This window comes from Rhinoraja longicauda, chromosome 3 (assembly GCF_053455715.1).
Source record: "Rhinoraja longicauda isolate Sanriku21f chromosome 3, sRhiLon1.1, whole genome shotgun sequence".
In the NCBI taxonomy this organism is placed as follows: domain Eukaryota; kingdom Metazoa; phylum Chordata; class Chondrichthyes; order Rajiformes; family Arhynchobatidae; genus Rhinoraja; species Rhinoraja longicauda.
In genome coordinates, this window is record NC_135955.1 from 61,859,678 (window position 1) to 61,878,771 (window position 19,094).

The 19,094-nt window shown below is 41.3% G+C and overlaps 1 protein-coding gene across 1 annotated transcript in view; it reads right to left on the reverse strand.

Moving 5' to 3' along the window:
• Nucleotides 1–13,043: 13,043 nt before the first annotated feature.
• The window catches only part of slc33a2 (solute carrier family 33 member 2), a 121,867-nt gene continuing 115,816 nt past the window's right edge, over nt 13,044–19,094 (reverse strand). Inside the window, exon 6 of the mRNA XM_078396262.1 lies at nt 13,044–15,757. Within this exon, the coding sequence (XP_078252388.1) occupies nt 15,569–15,757 (189 nt within the window). The 3' untranslated portion in view covers nt 13,044–15,568. The remainder of the gene's footprint in view (nt 15,758–19,094) is intronic.

Here is a 19,094-nt window from a genome sequence, read left to right on the forward strand (position 1 = left end):
GGAGGCTGACATAGGGTGTTTTTAGAACAGAGATTGATAGGTTCTTGATTAGTAAGGATGTCATAGGTTACAGGAAGAAGGCAGGAGAATGGGGTTGAGAGGGAAAAATAGATCAACCATGATCAAATGATGGAGTTAACTCTATCGGCTGAATGGACTAAACTGCTCCTCTGTTTTATGGTCATAAATATAAGAATTAATGAATTAGCTTGATATGTTTTTTTCTTGCATCTGATCATCTTAAGACTATACTTACATTGGCAAAAAAAAAGTTTTTGCATGCATCAAATAATTAATGTGATGCAAGCTGCAAAATTGATTTATCATTCATAGCAGCAATTTCTACTGGATAATTATTGTTGGCAAAGCCTTGGATTTGTTATTCCTCTTCATTTTCAATACATAAGGCTGTGACTGAATAACACTGCAGATGGTTCAATCTAATAGACTGCTATAGCTTATGTTATGTATAAGAACATTAATATGGGAAATGAACAAAAATTTTAACCTGATCATTTATAGGGTGTTCATGCTTTCAACAAATCTGGACTATGAAAATGCTTTAACCCTCTCTATGTGTCTCACCAACAAGACAATTTGTTCCATTGTGCAAAACTTGAGACCACCTGAAATACTTTAATATGAACGAGTATTGAAAGAGGTTGGGTGGGGAAGACAAAAAAAGGATAATCATCTTGTTAATCTGAATGCATTTACAGTAAATAATTTATTTCTAGCATTTATTTCGAGAGGGCTAGAATACAAAAAAAGGGATGTAATGCTGAGGCTTCATAAGGCGCTGGTCACGCTGAATTTGGAATATTGTGAGCAATTTTGGGCACCAAATCTGAGAGGGCCCCGAGGAGGTTTACAAGATTGATCCCAGGAATAAGTGGGTTAACTTATGATGAGCATTTGATGGCACTGGGCCTGTATGCACTGTGGTTTAGAAGAATGAGGGGGGACCTCACTGAAACGTACCGAATAGTGAAAGGCTTGGACAGAGTGGATGTGAAGAGGATGTTTCCACTAGTGGGAGGTCATAGCCTCAGAATTAAAGGATGTTCCTTTAGGAAGAAGATGAGAAGGAAATTCTTTGGTCAGAGGGTGGTGAATCTGTGGAAAGCTTTGCTACAAAAGGCTGTGAAGGCCAAGTCAATGGATATTTTTAGGGCAGAGAGAGATAGAATCTTGATTTGTAAAGGTGTCAAGAGTTATGCGGAGAAGGAGGGAGAATGGGGTTAGGAGGGAGAGATAGATCAACTATGATTGAATGGCGGAGTAGATTTGATGGGCCAAATGGCCTAATTCAGCTCCTATTGCTTATGACCTTATGACATTAAGAACAAGCATTCTAACAAAACAAATAAAGGAAAAGTTGGCAAATAGGACGAGCCTAATATGCAACTTAATCGGCATGGACAAGTTGGGCTGAAGGGCCTGTTTCCATGCTGCACAGTTCTATGACTCTAAAATATTGAAAATACCCAGCAAATAAAGCAACATCTGTAGAAAAAGAAAAAAAATGCATAGAGTTCATGCATTAGATCTATGAGCTTTTATGGGAAATGGAAATAATTAAACCATTTCAGAGAAAGAGGGTGGAGAAGTGGCAAGGGGAGGAGATGGTAAAGGCAATTCTTCATAATTGTGGAAGGGACAAAAGATTAAATAACAGGAGGGGTAGTAGAGAAATGTAACACAAGCCTAGTGGAAAAAAGTGCTGGAGCAACTAAGCATGTCAGGCAGCATCTGTGGAGGACATAAATAGGCAACGTTTTGGTTCGGGACCCTTCGACTAGTGTAGGTGGAAATACATTTTCCAGAAGGATTTGGAAGAAATCCCGGAAATCTGAAATCTGAAATTTAAAAAAAATTGATTATTTGAAATTATGAAATGCAATTTCAAATTCCAAAGGCTGTAATGTGCCTAGTCAGAAGGTGAGGTGCTATTCCTTGAGCTTTAATTAATCTTAAATTGTATAGAATATATGAGTCGGAGTGGGTGTGTAATAAAGTACCTGAATGCATTGAGTTCCACCTACATATTAATTGGACTGAATGGATAGGTCATAGAGTCATAGAGTGAAACAGTGTGGAAACAGGCCCTTCGGCCCAACTTGCCCACACCGGCCAACATGCCCCAGCTACACAAGTCCCACCTGCCTGCGCTTGGTCCTTACCCTTCCGAACCTGCCCCACCCATGTTCTGCAAAGTACGTACATAATCTGCAGTCAGTTTTCCATTGTAGAGTGGTGTATACATTATCCTAAATTGAAGTAGCACATGGAACATACTGCACATGGGAATAATAATTAGGCTCTGAATACAAGGAAGAGGTAAAGAAGGGTGTTCAGGGTCCATTTTTCCGTGTTTCATTTCAGATTTCCAGTTCTGCAGGATTTTACTTCCACATTCTGCTAGCATTTGCTATTTGATATTCTCTGCACAGAAAACCAAATCAAATGCTACAACCGGTATGATAAATTTATTAGCTGTGGAAGTTTTGTATCAAAATTCTTTTAAACCAAATAAGAATTTAAATAACATCCCTTATTACAAGTCTCGTACAAGATTTTCCCTGAAATATTAACAACTGATTTACATTATGTAATTTAATTAAGCTTACACAATTCTCTGCAGATCGTATAAGAAGTGTCTAATACAATATGTTATGTTAAATGATTCATAAATTAGATTCACATATTCAGGACTAATAGATTTTTCTTTTCTGCTGCAGAGACTGTTAGCTATGAATCACTTGCAGATCTCAATTTTAGTCAGGTATACAAAATCAAGAACAAAGTTTGCCATATTAATTGTCCATGACAATCAAATTTGGCATCAAGTTCTGCAGATATGATTGTCTGTCTAACTAGTTATCAAACTAAGATTTATTGGACATTAATGTGTTTTGAATAATACTAATTTGTTAAAACTCTCTCTGAAGCTTCGTAGATTTTTATTTTTAATAAAGATTACAAAGGCATGCATTTCTTTTAAATGCCACTTTTTCAATCCATAACGAAATGATGAACCTTGTCATTAAGGAAGGCATCAGATTCAAACCCTGTTTGGGAACGATGTAGCATGCCTTAATCTGAATGCATTAACCCTTGCTGGAGATGAATGTGCAGATGCTGGAAATTTGAAATAAAAACAGAAAGCACTGGAGGAAAATCTTTCTTTCAGTCCTACCCTAGTCTTCTCCCTCTGCCCTTTTGTCAGTGCATTCAGCTGGTCAGACAGCATCCATGGAAAGAAAAACAGAGATAATATTTATGGTCAAATACCCTTTGTCAGAACTGGGAACAAAAGAAAACAAGTTAGTTTTAAGTTGCAGAGCGAGTGTGAAAGTGCTAGTGAATTGCTGCCTTTTGTGAAGAGCTGTTTAGGTCTTTGGATTGTGGGGAAAAATAGAGGTTCAGCTGTTTGCATGAAAAGTATAATGGTTGATGGAGACTCGGGGTGAATAGGGAATTGCATGGCTTTCGAATGCTGAAAGGGGAGGGGACGATGTGTTTGATGATGGAATCTTGTTCGATGAAGGGACTGATTGGTTGGAAAATAAGGATGTGGGATACTTGATCCTTGTTCTGTCCAGAGCAAGGGATGTAAGGGGTCAGTGTAAGGGATGAGAGCTGAAGTGCAGGAAATTAAAACGTGGAGAAGGGTTCTGTCAAAACTGGTAGAGGGGATATTTTTGATTTCTAAACAAGTGTAGGAAACAGTACCAAAACAATCAATGATGTACCACAATATATTTCAGGGAAATGTAGGGAAGAGGGAAGGCCTGAGTAGGACAGAAAAGCAAAATCCTTTCCAGGCTTCCAACAAAGAGGCACAGATGAGGCCCATTTGAGTACATAGCTACGACATTGATCTGGATAAAGTGAGTGGAATCAGCTCTGCCACTTGAATCAATGTATTGGTGGAGGGGAAGTTGCTGAGTCTCGGTTCATTGACAAAGCAGAAGGCCCTCTCACCCTCTTGAAGGCATAGTGTTGGAATGTACAGTACATGATGTGTACATATGGTTGTAGGGTACAGAACATACTGGTTGCATAATGGCCTGGTGCAGTGACTTAAACATTCAGATTTTACAGAACTTTAAACTTTACAGATACAGCGCGTAAATAGGCCTTTTGGCCCACTGAGTCCGCGCTGACGAGCGATCACCCCGTATACTAGCACTATCCTACACACTTGAGGCCAATTTACAATTTTACCGAAACCAGTTAACCTATAAACTTGTATTTCTTAGGAGTGTGGGAGGAAACCAGGGCACCCAGAGAAAACCCACGCAGTCGCAGGGAGAAAGTACAAACTTCATACAGACAGCACCCGTGGTCGGGATCGAACCCGAGTCCCTGACACTGTAAGGCAGAAACTGCTGCGTCACTGTGCCGCCCCAAACGAAGGAGATTACAGAAAATGGTAGACACTGCTCAGTCCACCATATGTACTGATCTCCCCACTGTCAACAAGATCAATAGGAGGCTCTGCCTTAAAAAGGCAACCAGCATCATCAAAGACCCACACCACCTCAGCCAAGTTCTTAATTTGCTCCTACCATTGGGAAGAGGGTACAGGACAACGAAGACTGTGACCATCAGGTTCACAAATAGCAATCATTAGGCTGTTGAACACTGCACAGCACTAACCTCAGTAACCATGAATTTCTATGTACTGACTTTGGTTGGTCTCTATGACTTGGGGGGGTTTTTGCACCACTATTAAGGTCACTAATTAATTGAACTTTTCCGTGTGTATTGCATTTGTTTAGTTGATAGAAGTAAACATTTAGAATTTCATTGTTCTATTGTTGATACATATGGCAATTAAATACTCTTGACTCTCAACCCTTGATATGAATCTTGTGTAGGGGGTAGAATTGGGCTGCGTGGGACGGGGGCAGTACAAGGCAGGAAATTGTGGAGGACCAATCTTCCCACTGCAGGTTTAGTCCACTTAAACACATTTCATAAAATAACTTATTTATCCTAAGAATAAATCTGGTGAACCATGGTTGCATTCCCTTACTTATGGAGAGGGACCAGACATGTAAACGTTATTCCAAGTGTGGTCTTACAAGGCTTCATAGAAATCATAGAACAGTACAGCACAGGGATAGGGTATGTGGCCCAGAAGGTTTGTGTTGAACATGATGCAAAATTAAATGAATCCCATCTGCTTACACATGCAGCATAATGTTCCATACCTTGCATATCCATGTGCCTATCTAAATGTCTCTTAAGCAGCACTGTATCTGAGCCCCCACTCCCCCATCCTTAATGTGGACATTCAGTCTCTCTACACCATCCACCAGGAGGGCCTTAAAGCCCTCTGTTTATTCCTCGACCGCAGATCCATCCAATTTCCCTCTACTCACATTCTACTCTGCCTAGTGGAGTTGGTTCTCACCCTCAACAACTTCTCCTTTGACTCCTCCCACTTCCTCCAAGTCCAAGGCATGTCTATGGGCACTCTCATGGGCCCCAGCTATGCCTGCCTCTTTGAAGGGAACGTTGAACAATCCCTGTTCCAGGCATATACTGGGCCTATCCCCAAACTCTATCTCCGTTACATTGATGACTGCATCGGTGGTACCTCTTGCACCCATGCAGAACTCATGGACCTCATCAACCTCACCACCGATTTTCATCCTGCACTCAAATTTATTTGGAACACCTCCAACACCTCCCTCCCCTTTCCTGATCTCAGTCTCCATCACAGGAAATAGACTATTGACTGAAGTCTATTACAAACCCACTGACTCCCACAACAATCTCGACTACACTTCTTCTTGCCCTGCTTCCTGCAAGCACTCTATCCCCTACTCCCAATTCCTCCGTCTACGCTGCAACTAATAATAATAATAATAATTCATTTATTTTATATAGCGCCTTATCGGGTGCTCAAAGCGCTTTACAAAAACAATTAACATAGAAACAAACAGACAAACTATCCTGACGGAAAAGCGGCGAATACACAACGCCAGCGTCCTCTCACATCAGGGTCCGGCAGTAGACATCAAAAAGCACAAGACACACAGATATAATTTTTACACAAACAGCCATCACAGTGATTGCTCTAGGCATACCCTCACTGTGATGGAAGGCAAAGTCTTATCTCTTCCTCATTCTTCTCCCGTGGTGCCACGAGGTGATCGAGGCTCCCAACTTTTTGAAGCCCCCACCGGGCGATGGAAAGTCCCAGGGCCGAGCCGAGCAGGCCGATGAAAGTCCTGAGCCCCCACCGGGCGATGGAAAGTCCCAGGGCCGAGCCGAGCAGGCCGATGAAGGTCCTGAGCCCCCACCGGGCGATGGAAAGTGCTGCGGCCGAGCCACGCAGGGCGATGAAGGGCCTGCGGGCGGGTCGATCGTACCTCGCGCTTCGGGGCGGTCGAAGCTGCTCCCAAAAGCCGGTCGCCAGCCAGGGACCTGCGAACTCCCGATGTTGCGGTCTGCAGGGCCCACGGCCGAAGCCTCCGAGATGGTAAGTCCAGGCCCTGCGACCGGAGTCTTTGAGGTCGATCCCAGCTGGAGGCCGCCGACTCCACGATGTTAGGCCGTAGCGCGAACGGAGATACGACACGGTAAAGGTCGCATCTCCGTTGAGGAGGAGATTTGAAAAAAGGTTTCCCCCAACCCCCCCACCACCCCCCCACATACACAGAGTTAAAAATAAAACAAAACGTACATTTAACGACGACAATGACAAAAAACAACAAAAAAAACAGAGAGACTGCCAGTAAGCCGCAGCTGCAGAACACAGCCACGCCCCTTAATACTCACACAAAGATGATTTGTGCAACTGCGCCCAAGATGAGGTGTTCCATACCAGGATATCCGAAATATCCTCATTGTTTAGGGAATGGGGATTCCCCTCTCCCATCAAACATGAGGCCCTCACTTGTGTCTCAATAGACAATAGACAATAGACAATAGGTGCAGGAGTAGGCCATTCAGCCCTTCGAGCCAGCACCGCCATTCAATGCGATCATGGCTGATCACTCTCAATCAGTACCCCGTTCCTGCCTTCTCCCCATACCCCCTCACTCCGCTATCCTTAAGAGCTCTATCCAGCTCTCTCTTGAAAGCATCCAACGAACTGGCCTCCACTGCCTTCTGAGGCAGAGAATTCCACACCTTCACCACTCTCTGACTGAAAAAGTTCTTCCTCATCTCCGTTCTAAATGGCCTACCCCTTATTCTTAAACTGTGGCCCCTTGTTCTGGACTCCCCCAACATTGGGAACATGTTTCCTGCCTCTAATGTGTCCAATCCCCTAATTATCTTATACGTTTCAATAAGATCCCCCCTCATCCTTCTAAATTCCAGTGTATACAAGCCCAATCGCTCCAGCCTTTCAACATACGACAGTCCCGCCATTCCGGGAATTAACCTAGTGAACCTACGCTGCACGCCCTCCATAGCAAGAATACCCCACAGCTCCGCCCTTGCTCCCCCTCCCCCTAGTCGCAACAGAGACTAGTCTCCCTAGTCCTTACCTTTCACCCCATCAGTCTTCGCATACAACACATAATCCGTCATTTCCGCCACCTCCAACGGGATCCCACCACTAGCCACATTTTCCCATCTCAACCCCTTTCCGCCTTCCACAAAGACCATTCCCCACGCAACTCCCTGGTTAACATCCCTTCCCACCCAAACCCCCTCCCCAGGTACCTTCCCCTGCAACTGCAGAAGATGCAACACCTGTCCCACTATCTCCTCATTCGACTCTGTTCAGGGACCCCGACAGTCCTTTCAGGTTAGACAGAGGTTTACATTCACCTCCTCCAACCTTATCTACTGTATCCGTTGTTCAAGATGTGGACTCGTATAACGGCGAGATCACCCCTCTTCATCCTGCGTTCCAAGGAATAGACTCTCAGCCTACTCAATCTCTCCCTATAGCTCAGACCCTCTTGTTCTGGCAACATCCTCGTAAATCTTCTCTGTACCCTTTCCAGTTTGACAACATCTTCTAAAACCCATGATATTGGATATTAATTCTGATGGATTTATTGGCTTTTGGTCCTTACATTTTTCTAATGCTATTTTTATTATTCATGGTAATTGTGATGACTCTTTGATTTTGTGGAAGGTAAACATTGACATAAATTAGTATGACTGAATCGTTTATTTTCATTTTCTAACCAGTGCTTGCATATGCTATCATTTCATTAACCAACTGCATTGCAACTACCTGTGTTTTCACCTAGGGTAACAGTTTCACAGTGACAATGTCCAATCATTAAGTTAAAAAAAGTAGAACTTGTTTGACTATACTCTGAGAGATTGCATGAGTAGTGCACAGCAACTACACCTGATCTCCCAGTTGCTAAACACTTTAATTCTCCTCCCCATTCCCGCACTGACCTTTCTGTCCTAGATCTCCACCATTGTCAGAGTGAGGCTAATTGCAAATTGGAGGAAGAGCTTCTCATATTTCGTTTGGGCAGCTTGCAGCCCAGTGGTATGAATATTGATTTCTCTAACTTCAAGTAACCCCAGCATTCCCTCTCTCTAACCTTCCCCCACCCAAGTCACACCAGCTTCTCATTTTCACCCAACTAACAATGGCCTGTTTCCTTTATCATTACTTTTTTGCATATTTTTCATTCATTGTTCTTTATCTCTCTACATCATCTTTTATATCTCTTGTGTCAATTTCCCATGACTTTCAGTCTGAAGAAGGGTCTCGACCCGAAATGTCACCCATTTCTTCTCTCCAGAGATGCTGCCAGTCCCGTTGAGTTACTCCAGCTTTTTGTGTTTATCTTTGTCTTAAACCAGCATCTGCAGTTTCTTCCTACAGCAATTACCATACCAGGCTGTGGTGCATCCCATGAAAATACTATTCACTGTGCATCTGTAGAATACTAGGAGAATCTTCATGGACATGTTGAAACGTCTCAGATGCCAAAAAACTAAATATGCTGATAGACTTCCTTGATCAGTGACATTCCCTCTCCACTGAGAATTGGAGAAGCATTTCAGCTCATCTATGAGTTAAATGAAGGAATAGAGAGTGGTACACCCATATTTTTTGATGATACAAATTTAGTTTATTTAATGAATGATGCACATAAGAGGAGATATTGGTAGAGGGCATTGAATCATTGAATACCCAAAACAACAGCAATTGGGGTTTGACCATCCAATCCAATTGGATTGAGATCATCCAATTTAGTTCTATGAAAGTTCGATCAGATTATATTCTACATGGTGAGCAGGTTGGAACTTTGGAGGACTGGAGATTTAGGGATGATGTTCCGTACCAAATATAGTAAAGCACGTTTTTTTTGTCTTTGGTCTTGAAAATGTAACAGTTATATCCAACTCTCATTAGACAGAACAGTGTTAATTTCTGGGCACTCCACTAAAGAATCGGTACGTTAATTTTGGAGAAGGTACAGATTGCTCGGAATATGACCAGTCCTAACAGTGTTAATTTAGAGATCCGGCTTGTATTTTCTTAAGCATGGAAGTACAAGAAGTGATTGAATTGTGGTGTCAAATATGATTTACGGAATGGAATGGAGACTATTTCTTCAGATGATTGTGGGCGAGCAGGAAAGAGGAATAGGGATTGGGGGACCTGGTCTCGAAATAAATGATAACCTGTTAATTGGAGTCCAACCTTTCAAAATGAAGTCAGGAAACACTTCTTCATTTGCTATGTGGTGGAATGGAACACCCTGGACCATTAAAAAAAACTGTGGAGGCTGGATCAAATGTGAGTTTTTTTTTATTTGACAGGTTTATTAAAGGATGTAGAAGCAAGGTGGGTGGAGGGAAAAAAGATATTAATCAGCCTGATCTAGCTTATGTCTCACTTGTGTGGCTATGTTCCTAATGTTTAAAGCTTGTTTCTCAATTACGTGGTTGCCAACAAACAAAGTGGTGTAAGACTATCTTAGACAGGTGTTCATCCAATACCTGCCAGATTTAAATATACTGACAGATCAGAGTTTCATTCCCTAATTACACTGCACTTTATGCATAAATGTAACACGAATCCAGCGGTGTTACTAGGCTGTTACTTGAAACTCTGATGTGAAAATGATAATTCAAGATCATGAATTGAGCATTGGCAAATCTGAGTTCATCTTATTAACTCTATTTGATGGCAAAAGACAAGGGAGTACATTTTTTAACTTCAGCACTTCAAAAAAGCCTTTAGGCTAAAATTTTAATGCATCCAAAAGCAGGTGCACAAGAATTGTGTACGTAACTTTACATGCAATTTCAAGCAACGCCTCAAAATGATTAAGGCTTGTCGGCTGTCCTAATCAAAGTGAGGGCTAATAATCAGTAAATAGGGATGTGGATTGTGCTAATGTGGTGACAGCAAAAAGCAGACCAAGTCTAAAAGGAATTTCATTGATTATGCGTGCACCCATCATTGTAACAGAAATTTTGATCTACTGTTAATGAATTTAGATTGTGAATAATCATCAGATTCCGTTTGTCACCGAGGTAAGTCTTTCCATTCTGAGTCCATTCTGTAATTAAGACCTAATTTTATCGTTAATCAAGTCTCTGTGCAAAATGTAGTCATCTGAGAATATTAAAAAATGTACCAAAGTCACACTTGACAGGTTAGCTTTAGCTGGCCACCTGGTACTCACCAGTTTAATAAATTGCCCGTTACTTCAAACACCAACTCCACGTGGCCTTTCCATTTTGCTCCTACATAGGCCCTTCAGTCCATTGCGTCCACATCGACAATGTATCTCTAAACTAAACTATACTAAATTGATCACTCGCACAATAGTTCCATGTTATCCCACTTTCGCATCCTACACACAAGGGGCAATTTACAGAAGCCAATTAACCCACAGGCCAGCATGTCTTTGGAAAGTGGGCGGAAACCCACACAGTCGTAGGGAGAACAGACAGCACCCGTGGTCAGGATCGAACCCGGGTCTCTGGGGCTGTGAGACAGCAGCTCTACTGCTGAGCCAGTGCTGTTCTTTGAGTCTCTTGCGGTATTTGAAGAATGCACTTATCTAGGTGGGAAAGTTAGCGTGGAATGTGATTTGTGGAAAAGCAAGGCGAGTGGAGAGAGAAGAGGTCACTTGGAGAGATCCCCCCAGGCAACACTCCTATCAGCTAGAGAGAAGGAATCATCGATACTATTTACAGATTAAGGCTACATTTCCCAAGATTGTTAATGGCTGGAAAAGAGGTGTCAAATTATGAATATAACTCCCTGCTTATATCTCATTCTCCCCTCCTCAAATTCCCTGCACTCATCTTCACACATTTGCACCATTCCTCATTCCAACATCTCTTTCTTCTCATTTACAATACTATTGCAGCCCTGACTTCCAACTCACACCTTGCATACTTGTACACTTGCTATTTGGCCATTCCAGCTGCACGGTGTGGACATTTGAAAAGACCTCACGACATTTATTCTGCAGGAGAGGGTTGCTGTGAAGACAAACACAGCAATCAACTCTGGAGTGAAACATGCTGGTCATCACGGGCAGGGGAGAGGCCTTTCTGAGTGATTGGCATTGCTTGTGATATTGCGGAGTTTATTTACATATTCAACTTTCCTCTCTTTTACGCATCCCTGCATGGCAAACTGTGTATCACAGCACTGCCACTTTTCTGATTTTTGTAAGATTACCGCCCACCTCTTTCTTTTCACCTGCTGAAAATGTAGAAATATTTCTGTGCTTTGGAAAGATGAACTATAACTCAAGTAGGTACCATCAAGCATCAGCTCAAGTTGTGGCTCGTGTGCATTAGAATCTAAAGAGGAGGAGAGAAGCACAGAGTATAGAACTGTGCACATGTTGGCTATTGGAGGGTTAGAATTCTGCTTCTGCTTCCCTTAAACTGTTCCTGCTGAGATTGTCGAGATTGAAATTTCAAAATCCGCGTGCCCTCCCCATTCCGTTTTCCACACCTTAATAGATAAAGAACAAATATATACATTGCAAAATATTTTGAGATTTAGAAATATGTGGGCAGGCACGGTAGCGCAGCGGTAGAGTTGCTGCTTTACAGCGAATGCAGCGCCGGAGACTCAGGTTCGATCCTGACTACGGGTGCTGCACTGTAAGGAGTTTGTACGTTCTCCCCGTGACCTGCGTGGGTTTTCTCCGAGATCTTCGGTTTCCTCCCACACTCCAAAGACGTACAAGTATGTAGGTAAATTGGCTGGGTAAATGTAAAAATTGTCCCTAGTGGGTGTAGGATAGTGTTAATGTGCGGGGATCGCTGGGCGGCATGGACTTGGTGGGCCGAAAAGGCCTGTTTCCGGCTGTATATATATGATATGATATGATATGAAAGACGTTAGGAGGCATTTAAAGGTTGAAATAACCTTTACGGCAGCAGTAGAGTTGCTGCCTTACAGCGTCAGAGACCCGGGTTCAATCCTAACTTTTCTTATGTTCTAACTGTTCGTTGGTAAGAACGAGTTTGTATTTTTTTTCCTGTGACCTCATGGGTTTTCTCTGGGTGCTCCAGTTTCCTCCCACATTCCAAAGACGTTAAGGTTTGTAGTGTAATTGGCTTCTGTAAATTGCCCCTAGTGTGTAAGATGCAAAACTGGGATAACATAGAACTAGTGTAGGAGTGATCATTGGCTGGTGTGGAATCAGTGGCCCGAAGGGCCTGTTTCCACACTATATCTCTAAACTAAACTAAACTAAAGAGAATCCAGAGTGAAAATTATAGAGGCAGCAATTTATATAGGGTGAATGAATTGTGGACAGTGATGGAAAAATTGAAGTTGTGTTAAAACAGATCAGCTTGAATAAGATATCTTGTTCCTTTAAACGAGAAACCATAATTCGATTAATCTTACGATACAGAAATTAACCATGTCATTAACTGAGTAATAAATCAATGTTGTAATTGTTTATGTTGCGTGCACCATCTAATGCAATACATCAGTTGATAATGTTATCTAAACCTTAGCGATTATATTTCTGCCTGAAATCACTTTCTGGCATTGATTCAATCCAATCTCTTCAATAGAGTTTCGGCTTTATGTAGGAGTGGTTCTTTCATTTCCATCCAGGCTTCCTGATAGCTGCAGTACCTGTCAGTAAATTCCAAATGCTTGACATATACCAATATCAACTCATTAACAATCAGTTTTATTATTCCTGTGGATTTATTGAGAAATAATCTGAGGTTGATTACAAGGAAATTTTCTGACAGTATAGATTAGAGTACATTGATATCCAGAGACCAAACAGAGGACATTGGGGAAATTAAGAGTTGCACAACTTGCATCCAGAATAAGGAAGAATATTTTTTAATCACTTATAAATTGATAGAATCTTGTTTAGAAGAAAAATTGCAAAACTCCGCGGGGAAATACAGAAGCAGGAAGATAACCTAGTTACCAACATACGATATGTGAAATGAAGCACTGAAAATGAACCTTTGCATAGATAACAAATGCAAATTAATGATTCGCGTGATAAAAAATTTGTGTAACACAAACACGTGTGATTTTTTAAAATCGCAATCGGCATACCCTCACATTACATGAAATCAGTCAACAGACAAATCACAACAGTGTCTAGCAGCAATTATTTGGCTAGTTTCAGCTGTACAGGAATAATAACAATATAATGCTAATTAACTCTAAGTTTAACGTGAAGACATATTTCAGTCAGAATACAAATAAAGTCAACTTCACTCATCCTCTTACTTCGTACATTGACACATTTCACCATTTACTCCATATCAATCCCCCTCGCCTTCCAACCCGCATCACCACCCACTGTGGTATACAGGGTACAATGTAACGTAGTTACATCAATTAAAACGTCATTTACCAAAAACTTGAGTTTCAGCCATTTAGTGAAAGTACAGGTGAAAGAAACCGGCATTCTAAAAAAAATTATATGCTGAGATCCATACTTCATTAGTAGTCAAAATTCAAGTTTATATTGACAATAAAGAGGTCAGTTAAGAAGCTAGCAAGTTTCAATCACCAAAATGTTTTCACCAAAATGTTTTAATATATCTTTAAACATCTTGGATGTTTTCATATTTTCTCGATTGGTTTGATTCCTGGACAGCTGGTTTTTGATGGTAAGCACGTGCTATTGGACACTTTATACTTAATGATGATAGACACAAAAAGCTGGAGTAACTCAGTGGGACAGGCAGCATCTCTGGAGAGAAGGAATGGGTGACGTTTCGGGTTGAGACCCAGCTTCAGACAATGATATTGAGCATATGTTCAATTCTAGGAAGATTCTACAACTAGGTTTGTTTCTTGATTTAACCAGACCTATAGAGCACTTTAAGCCAGTGTACTGATGACATACCTGTTTCCCTGAAGATCACCTAAAAAGGACAAAGACACATTTGTCACATTACATAAATTAAATATTGGAATATTTTACTTTCGGATAATACCGATTAACTATGTTTTTACCAGGAGAAAGAAATGTTTTGACATGTTCTGTACAACATAATCAAGTGAAGATTAATGAGCGCAATACTATTTCTCAATAAGGTTAGTGATGGTGGGAAATGTTTTATTTTATGTAATGAAGGCTTCTTTGCTCTTTTTTAGTGTTCTGAAGGATGGGAGGTCAGTACACTGTGGGTTAAAGTCCTCCTGTGGATCAAGTACAAACCTGATTGTAAAATCTTCCTGGAATTGAACATCTGCTGGAGATGTTTACTGGTAGATCTTATCATCATATCATATATCATATCATATATCTACAGCCGGAAACAGGCCTTTTCGGCCCTCCAAGTCCGTGCCGCCCAGTGATCCCCGTACATTAACACTATCCTACACCCACTAGGGACAATTTTTACATTTACCCAGCCAATTAACCTACATACCTGTACGTCTTTGGAGTGTGGGAGGAAACCGAAGATCTCGGAGAAAACCCACGCAGGTCACGGGGAGAACGTACAAACTCCTTACAGTGCAGCACCCGTAGTCAGGATCGAACCTGAGTCTCCGGCGCTGCATTCGCTGTAAAGCAGCAACTCTACCGCTGCGCTACCGTGCCGCCCTTCTTGGATGAGCGGTGTGGAGAGCTGAGGGAGGGGACAGATTTACAGATTTGTTTGATATCACCAATTAGACACTGAACTGTACTACCCCACTTGCACTGTGCGTGGAATGATCGGGACAGAGATGGAGCTGACTGAGAAATAGAAGTTAAAGCTTTCCTGCTGGCCCCCAGCAGACTATCAATAAGCCAGATCTGTTCAAAAAAGTTTCTGACTTGGTTTAGTGCATGTCCTTATCTTAAATATCACTGAGTGCACCACAGTGCTTTCTGTGCATTCATGAATGAGGCCCATGTGATAGTCAGGTGGCACCTCAATAAAAACGGCTTGGTTAACATTACGGAAAAATTGGAAGCGAGTGGGAATTTTGCACAGCAATGTTATCTGCCGCCCACTTTCTTCTCACTGTAGCCAGGTGGTTTGAATTTTCCCCACTGATTTCACAAATGATGTGTTTCCCACTGACCAATTTAACTTTGCTCTGGGGGACAACTGGTATAACACTCCAGTTTCTGTGCTATTGTAAAACACTCGCACATTATTGTTTACATTGCTTGGATAGTATCTCGGGTGGATTCAGAACATGGAGCAAGGATAAACCTGAAAGCAACAGAAAAATGCAAAAACTAGAAGGAAAACCAATCCTATCCACAAGTATACCAGCTATGGTGCTAATAAGGACTTTCCCCAACACCTCAGCACTTGCCAGAAATGTGTAATGGGTTGCCTGCAAAAGAGAATAAGTGACAAAGATTAACAATTCATCATCTCCATAAAATATATCTGCATTGTCTGATATAAGCATGAGCAATAATTATACAATCCCTGAAAGAACTATCTTAATTCTTTGTTCCGATTTCCAACTTGGTTTGTCACCTATTTTCAGTTATTACATTTTTCGCTATCGTTCCTACCTTTTGTTGATTGAAGCCGAATCAGACACCAAAGTGTAAGAAATCGTCACAAAACTGTCAATGGCACTAATTCTCAGTGATCAGTATCATTGTTTAACAGGTGTGCTCAAGGGCCAGTTTATTTTCTGACCTGTGGCATCATGCTCAGAAAATTAGTTCCAGTGCACTCATAAAAGTACGACAGCAAAAGTGTAGTGAAAAATTTACAACAGCAAAGGGTCAATGATAAATATACAAGATGAAAAGTGTAGCAATAAATGTACAACAGCAAAGGTCCAATGGTGAATATATAATAGTGAATGTGCAGGAACGAAAACATGACAGCAAAAGTTCAATGATAAATATCTGACATAAAATATGCAGTGATAAAATACCAAAAGTAAAAGTGTGATGATCAAGTAACTCAGAGAGGTTTCTCCCTAGATTCTGCCCATGTTACACCAGTTCCGTAAATATCATGGGAAAATTGCCAGGGGCAACTTATCTTGCCAGGAGTACAGGGATACACTGAAGGACACAAATTACACCCAGTTTCAAGCCGCAGGTGATATTAGTGGAAAGCATTAATAGATGGATGATTGATGAAAGATCATTGATAACGTAAATGGGGATGACTGATACTCATATCATCATATATCATATATATACAGCCGGAAACAGGCCTTTTCGGCCCTCCAAGTCCGTGCTGCCCAGCGATCCCCGTACATTAACACTATCCTACACCCACTAGGGACAATTTTTTAAAAACATTTACCCAGCCAATTAACCTACATACCTGTACGTCTTTGGAGGATACTAGAACAATGTCCTGAGGAAGGGCATTCAGCATCTGCATTTTCAACAAACCCAATAGGCATTTTGCATCACTTTATTACCACGAGTGAGCTGCAATTGGCTTGAACGCAAACTGAAGTTTTGAAACAATCCAAGTATCTTTCGAACATGGGAAAATCAGAGTGCTGGAGTAGCTCAGCGGGTCAGGCAGCATCTGTGGAGAACATGGATAGGTAACATTTCGAGTTGAGACCTTTCTGCATCTGCAGTTCTTTGTTTCTACAGGGATATACTTGGCAGATCCCAAGTTGGTTCTGCCACATGGGAATTTCTGGGAAAGCAAGTGGAAAGGGATGTGGACACACACCGCATATTGGTGGGATAGTTGCAAGACAGTGGTGATCAGAACCAGGCCATCCAATGGATTCCCCACTATTTGCAACTGAACACTGAGGATTATAAAGTTTTCTTGGTATAAGTGGTGCCAAGGTGTTAGGGAGGATTTAAAAACTGAAATCACCATCTCAATCTGCAATCTACTGAACCAATAATCCAGTGAATGTGATTTTTCACTTTCACTGTAGCACTTCACATCTGACAGGCAATTAGGGATGGGCTATAAATGGTGGCACTGAGATTTTCAACATTACCTACAAATAAATAAATAAATAACATGTCAATTTGAATATAGCTGAAAATGCACAAAATGTGAAGGAGTCTCCCTGTTGTAAATATCTCACCAGGCAACAATTAATAGTGCCTACAATCTGCCTACGACCTGCGTACAACAGGTCTTTAATTAAAATAACTTTAAAGTATTTTTTCCTAGTTGCCCAGTTCCCTTGCGATCAGCTGACTTTCAAAGGAAGTTGTGAGGAACTTTGTAGTCTTTTAAAAGTTTAAAAAAAGGCAGCTTTGATCATTTTTTCTTGGGATCGATGTTTGCTCCCAAGGAGAAATGATGAATGGGGAATTCTGATGGAGTTGGGGTCTACCCTCCCTCTCCCACACCATTTTGTGTCAGAGGACTTGGGGTTTTTGTCTCAACATAGCTTAAAGTATGTATATCTGTATATCTATCAATGGTGGATATTTTCACAATACAACAATTAAAAAGATGATGAAAATCATGGAACATATCAGTAAATCAATTGTGATCAAAAGATTCCACAAGGCCGAAAGGGCACTCTAACGTTAAAGTGATTAGTACCTTCAGTGGTTCGCTGACTAAAATCTGACTTTAAAATTAACAGTAATGTTTATTTAGTTTAGTTTAGTTTATTATTGTCATGTGTACCGAGGTACAGTGAAAAACCTTTTTGTTTTGTGCTATCCAGTCAGCGAAAAATGAAGTAGGAGGGAGGTCAGGAACACTCTGTAGTTGGTGATAGGATGGTTCAGTTACCTGATAATAGCCAGGAAGAAACTATCCCTGAATCTGGATGTTTTCAAACTTCTGTACCACTAAGAAATTATAGGTTTACAATGGTATTTATGTGTCTGGAACTGAAATAATCTCGTAATATACTTTTTTTAAAATGAAAATGCGGTAGAAATATGAAAAATTAATTCATTAATAGGAAGCTAAGCTTTCTGAACAGACCAGTGAATGATATAAACAATTTGTTCCCTTTGTATTAAATACATATAGCTTTATATAGTTATCACCACCCGAATGGTTATGTCTCATAATATAATTGCCACTAAACTCAAATTCTCAAAGTTGGTCTTGGATCTCCTGCAATGTTTCTACAGATATTTTTGCTAGAACATCAACAACATGTGCAATCATCTTGCTCATATCCACAGATAGTTGGTAGTCCTTAGGGGCGGCACAGTGGTGCACTGGTAGTTTCTGCCTTACAGCTCCAGAGACCTGCGTTCAATCCTGACTAGGGGTGCTTAGATTAGTTTATTTCAGAGATGCAACATGAAGAGTCCATGCCGACCAACAATCAGCTATACTCTAGTTCTATCCGACACACTAGGGACAATTTACAGAAGCCTATTAACTTACAAACCTTCACGTCTTTGGAAAATGGGAGGAAACTGGAGCACCCAGAGAAATTCCATGTGACCAAAGGAGAACATACAAACTCTGTACAAATAGCACCCGCAGTCAGGGTCTCAAACCTGGGTCTCTGGTGCTGTAAGGCCGCAACTCTACCGCTGCGCCTCTGTGCTGTCCGTACATCGTGTATATGTTCATCCTGTGACCTTGTGGTGCTCCAGTTTCCTCCCACATTCCAAAGATGTGCAGGTTTGTAGGTACAAAGATGTGCAGGTTTGTTGGTTTCTGTAATTTTCCCCAGGCTGCGAAACCGTGATAACAGAGAACTAGTGTACAGGTGATCGCTGGTCAGCGTGAACTCGGTG